Source organism: Phaethon aethereus (genome assembly GCF_964289735.1).
Source record: "Phaethon aethereus genome assembly, chromosome: 1".
Lineage (NCBI taxonomy): Eukaryota > Metazoa > Chordata > Aves > Phaethontiformes > Phaethontidae > Phaethon > Phaethon aethereus.
In genome coordinates this window covers 187,714,493-187,720,492 of record NC_138575.1, presented here as the reverse complement: position 1 = coordinate 187,720,492, position 6,000 = coordinate 187,714,493, and the positions used below count along the sequence as shown (strand labels likewise).

The 6,000-nt window shown below is 43.7% G+C and overlaps 1 protein-coding gene across 1 annotated transcript in view; it reads left to right on the top strand.

Moving 5' to 3' along the window:
- Positions 1–566: 566 nt before the first annotated feature.
- VWA8 (von Willebrand factor A domain containing 8) overlaps positions 567–6,000 on the top strand; it is a gene marked incomplete at its 3' end in the record, with an annotated part of 194,281 nt that continues 188,847 nt past the window's right edge. Inside the window, exon 1 of the mRNA XM_082001198.1 lies at positions 567–1,528. Coding sequence (XP_081857324.1) covers positions 1,384–1,528 — 145 coding nt within the window. The 5' untranslated portion in view covers positions 567–1,383. The remainder of the gene's footprint in view (positions 1,529–6,000) is intronic.

Below are 6,000 nucleotides of genomic sequence, written 5' to 3'. Positions count from 1 at the left end.
TTCCAGCATTTGCAAACTTCTGCTTACAAGAAATTAGGGCAATATCCATAAAAGGATGTTTCAATTTAGTTTAGCCTGCCTTAGACACAGAAAGCAGGTTCATAGACCTATATTGGGTGCTAAGAATAGAATTTATATCCAACCAACATTCTAGCCAACGGGAACCGCTGAAGATCACGAAATCTCACCTAAGTGTTTAATGTACCTAATACCAAGCTGCAGAAATGCATCTAGGACTAGATCAACATTTGTCATAAGAGGTTTCGGGGGCTTAGAAGTCTAAGTTGTCTATGTGTAAACAGATGCGTAGCTCACTCTTTAGCGGTTGTCCTCTGGGATAATTGTTCAAGGCTGAGAACATGCAGGAAATGGGAGATTTAGTAGAGAAAAATCCCCCCAGCCCCATGGACACTGAGATACCTAAAAACTGAAGTAGAGGTGATAAAGGCGGTGACTTGACTCTGGCTTCTACCTTCTGCTAAGCTTCCTTGCCACCTTTTTACTGGTGCTGAGATCCAAGTGTTGCCTGGATTTTCCTTGAAACCAGGCTTAGTTTGTTATCATGAAAGCTTCAGCCTTTCAAAAATTATTCTAAAATTTACTCCCAAGCTTTTACATAGATCCAAGAGCAGTAACTTTAGTTGAAACAAGCCAGTTCTGAAATCTATTTCAATAACATCACCTTTTACAAAAATCTCACATCTAAGCCATGCATGTGCAAACGCACACTCCTGAGTAACTTGGCTTAAATTCTTCTTAACATATAAAATAACTTAATTCCAAGAACACAGGGGAGGGGTGGCACTGGGACAGAAAGGCCCATGAATTCAGCAGGATTTAAGAAAACAGAGGTAGGAAATACCTTTGGCGCATGAATTTACCTCAGCCACTACCGCCCACGCCTTGCTTTCCAGGGGCGTTTTAAACGTTTCCAGCTATGGAATTCAGCCTCTTTCATGTAAAAAAAAAAAAAAATCAAAAACCAAAACCACGTCGTCCTCGGAGCTGACGCCCCAACCCTCCTGACTGAACACACCGGGGGTATCGGCTCCGCGGCGGCCGGCGCTGAGGGGCCCGGGACGCCGCCCGCCATCGCCTCCGGCCACGACGGCCCGCACTGAGAGGGCCCACGGCTCCCCCTGCCATTGCCTCTCCCTCCGGAGGCAGCACAGCTCGGGGCGAACGGTGTTCCCCCCCCACCTCCCCCAGGCACCCCAGCAGCATCAAGCAGCCTCGGCCCGCGGCCACCGCCCCCGTGACCCACGCCGGCCCGGCCGCCGGTTGGCCCGGCGCTAGTTTCCGGTGGGACTTTGTGCGGCGGTGTTTCCCTTCCCCTCCCTGGCTCGGCCCGGCCCGGCGGCTGCGGCGGCCTACCCGCGGTCCATGCAGTCGCGGGTGCTATGCCTGGGCGGTGGGGCCGGGGGCCCCTCTGCGCGCAGGGTCCGCCTGCTCCTGCGGCAGGTGCTGGGCGGCGGCGCGGCCGCGGTGCGGTCCGGTCGTCTGGAGGTCAGGGCGCTGCACGGCTCAGGTAACGACCCCCGGCCTCTCGGAATGACCCGGCCCGGGCTTCCCTGCAGTCTTCCCCCGTGGCTTCCCTTGCACCGGCCAACCCCCAGGCCCTGACACCGGGCCCGGGGATGTGGGCAGCCTCGCTTTCCCCTCAGACAGGCGGCCTGAGGGAGGCCTGGAGGCAAGTTACTACCTCATGGGCTGCTGGTTTGTCCATTTTGTGCTGCCGTCCCTGTTTCTTCATATGCTCGTGAGTACTGCGTGAGAGGAGAGGGCAAAGTTCGGTCACAGGCTTGCAGGGACACTTAGTATGCTTTTCCATAGTTTCTCTTTCAAGTGTTTCACCTGCAGTGAAGCAAGGAGCAGCCCCACAGCCTGTACCTGTGAGACCTGCTGTTCTCCATCAAGCAATTTAGTACCATCTTGGGATGCTTTCTGTTTCTGCATTGCATGGCTTTGTCCTTCTGCTAAGGCAAAGCCATAGCCATGTCAGGGTTACCAAGGCTGATGTGTGTTTGAGTGTGCCTGCAGCTTATAGGGGGTTGACCTTGAGCTTGCATATGCTAGGAAGGATGACCTGAACTGTCCCGGAGTATCCTCTGGTGACCTTTGAGACAGAGGAGGGGCCTGTGCAGAGCAGAAGTGGTGTTTGGAAACGGTGATATATGCCTGTGGTCACTGCCATTTTTCTGGATTAATGCCAAAAGCAGCTAAATACAGAGTGAGTGATGAACAGCTGTAAATTAGGGCGATAGAATGACAGCAAGTGATTCTGAGTTGAGGTACACGCTAAAGCCATTAATTACACCCTTTTAATACCATTTATCTCCATTTTCATTTTTTTTGTATCTGTTTATTAGTTGACCATTTCTTTAAATATGTGTTTGATTTCTCAAAGGTTTCTCAGGAAGGAAGCCTTTGAGGCATTGATAACCATAAAATTCCTCCAAGAACTTTTGAATAGAAAATATTTGTGAAAAGTACTTAAAAAAATAGTGTTATTTATCTTAAATAGGAATAAAAGGGAACAATTTAACAATCTGTGTGACAAGCACCTGAAAACGGTAGCTCAGGACTTTTCAGCCTTTTGTTGGGATGAGTAACCTTAAGAACAAGAAGCAATTCTGCAAAGTGAAACGGTAGCAAATGCAGCATTGCTAAAAATACTTCATAATTTCCATGTGCCATGGAATGTAACTGAGTGTAACTTGGCAATATTCATTAATACACTGTATATGAATAATAGGAGTATTCCCAGTTAACCATCAAAGATGGTAAATAGTTTTGGTAGAAGGATTTAAATCTCAAGGCTCTAGACAATCTTGTAGTTTATTAAAGGCCGGCTAAGCGATAATGTTAGGGATATTTGCCCTCCCAGCACCCGAGACATTCATTATAGTGCTTCCTGTGCCTCTGAATTTGGGATCTTGGTATTAGGAATGCTGTTTATTTTTTGTGGGTTTTTTGTTTGTTTTGTTTTTTTTAAACTTATTTTGAAGATGATTGCATGTCCTCTTGCAGGCCCTATCACTCCTTTGAGGTTACTGAAGTTACAAAGAGGTGATCTGAAATTTTGTGTGCAATATGTGTTTCTGCTATTTCTATGTAGCTGCTGTAATTCCAAGTCTTGTTGTAAGCAGTGTTGTGGTTGCATGTCTCTTCCCTACTGAAAAAGAAAATATTACTGAAAGGGCTGGAAGCTGTTTACAGTCAAGTAAACAGCAAATTGTTGTCTGCCCAGTAATTTGGATCTGACATCCCTGCCAGATCGGATTTACTCTCTGTGATGGTACCTTTTAAGTGTAAAGGAGAAACTCTTCTCAGTTTTTGTCCTGTTATGTATAAAGGAGTGATGCTCAGCTTTTTAGCTTTGTTTTGTAATATGAATATGGCTTGCTGGTGCACTGGGGGCTGTGGAGGAATTGCTAGAGCTATCTAGTTGTAAAGCTTAAGAGAAATCTCAAAGTGAAAGACAGAGGCACACAGTGACCAAAGGGTAATGGGAATAGCTAGGAAGGGTTTGGATTTGCACAACTCACTTAATGAGGGAAACTTCATTTATAGTACAACACAGAAGGATGAATATCAGATTCATTTTTTAATGGAGGTTTCATGTTTCCTTCCAAAAGACTGAAGAAAAATCAAGTTTTTGTTGACTGCATAGTTATTGTGCTGAATTATTATTTTAAACACAGAATAAGCTGAACAAAGTTAAGTTCTGTATAACTCAAATTTGCTGGCATTTAATTATTTGCATCTATCTGTATGTAATGTGAAACTTTTGAAAAAATCTGACAGAATACGCAGTATCAGAGATGCTTTAAGGTGTTGGTGGGAAGAAATGCTGAATTTGGTGCAAATTGAAAAACTGAAACAACAAAAATCATTGGCTGTCAGATAGTACAGGCAAGGAAATATCTTTCGTGCTGCTGAAAGCACATAAAACCAACTTACACTTTGTCACTTGCATAGACCAAAATATATTCTAGTTTCATTCACTGTTTTCTGCAGCTCTGTCTGTCCAGGTTCTCCAGAACCTGGTCAGTCCCAAGTTTTTAATCAAACCCATGTTTAAAGCCTAAAAGATCTCAGTAATATGTACAAGAGTATCTGCTGAGTATAACAGTCAGTTGTGAAAACTGTATCAGACTTCAGAATCCTGTAATGTTAATCACCAGTGTACGGGATCTAAGTCATTGTGGTAAAAATTTAAAATCTGAAAGAAGACTATGAATGAGATACAGTGTTTAGCAGGGGTTTTGGGTACTTTTTTTTTCTGGGTCTATCACTGTCTAAAGACTAAAGACCTGGTTGATGATGGATATAAATGCTTTCCAGCACATTCCCTTTTCTGACTTTATCTGTGTCATTATCTTGTTGAAGTTCACGTGTTGATAGCTGGGAATGTGGTTCTGACAATTTTTTTTTCACTGGCAAAATGTATTTAAGAGACTTAATTCTTTCATTTTTCTCTCAACATTCCTGTTATTGTTCATTGCCTCTGTAGTTGCACTTATGGGGCTGCATTGTGATGACTGAAATGATTCCAGTGATTTGATTTACAGCGAGGCCTTACGAACAGTTGTTGCGTCAGCACAACTGAAAAGGCAGCAAATGGAGACAGTAATTTTCAAAGCCAGTTGCCCGTGAAAGTTTGTGGAGTTATGCCTGAGTTATTTCAAATTATTCTAACATTTAAGAGAGAAAAGGTTCATGGCAAAAAAATAGTGTCTTTTTTTAGCCATGCTGGTATAGCTGGAAGAAAGGGATGAGCTGTCAGGCAGGTAAGATTCTGTATGCTCTTCGGTAGGGTTTCACCATTGTTCCCATGAGTAGGTGTCAGTAAATAGCTTCTGAGTTTTAATATTGGCAGATATTCAAAATTTAAATTTTCCTGTTTAGCAACTGTTACAGTCTTGATACGTGTTGATGTGTTCTGCAAGTCGTGCCCATTTTAATGCATAAGGCTTAAGTTGAACCTACTTGGCAAACTCAGGGACTCAGGGTAGTTGCCATAGGAGGAGATGCCACAGCAAATTTTGAAGCTCTTTTGTCTATTTTGGTTTCTTTTCAGTAAATGGGAAGTTTTAAAAAAGACTCTATTGATTTTTAGTTGTAGTTTCTTTTTAGTTGAAATACATTATTGAAATACTAATGTATTTGATACCTAGGCTGAGTTTAGAATAGATTGATAGTTTGGCTTTTCTACACTGAGCAAACAGTACTTTAGGAATCTTCATATAGTTTTAAGACACTGTAAGCTAATTTTCACATAAGTAGCATTGGCCATGGAAGATTTGAAAGGAAACACTGGGGTCGTGGTGGGCATCTGTTACCATATGACTAAGAGGAGGTAGTAGATATTGCTTTCTACAGACAGCTAGCAGAAACCTCCCATTCATGGGCCCTCATGCTCTTGGAGGATATCAGCCATCCAAACATCTGCTAGGAGGGCAATCTGGCATTGTGCATGTGTTCCTGGTAGTTTCTAGACTGTATTTGTAAAAATTTTGTAATGCAGATGCCATAGAGCCTGGTCAAGGGTATCTCTTTGCTTCATCTGCTCCTCACAAGTAGGGAAGAACTGTGGCTGGTTTGGTCATAGATAGCAGCCTGGATGCAGTGACCATAACATGATTGAGTTGTGGATCTGGAGGAAGACTGGGAAGGTGAACAGCAGAATTAGGATCCTGGACTTAAGGACTGCAGGCTTTTGCTTACTCAGGAGATGGATAGGTACAGTCCTTTGGATAACAACCATGAAGAAGAAAGGTGCCCAGGAGAGCTTGAAGATTTTTAAAGAAAACTTAATGATAGCTCAGGAATGTCATGTCCCATTTCTCTAGTTTTAGGGCGATATATAGAAGCTGATGGAGTCCACTTGAGGGACACCACACCTGTTAGGGTCCTAGAGCACCTGGTGGTGACGAGAAGCTGAGGGACCTGGGCTTGTTAGGCTTGCAAAGAGAGGCCTAAGAGAGAAGAAATCTG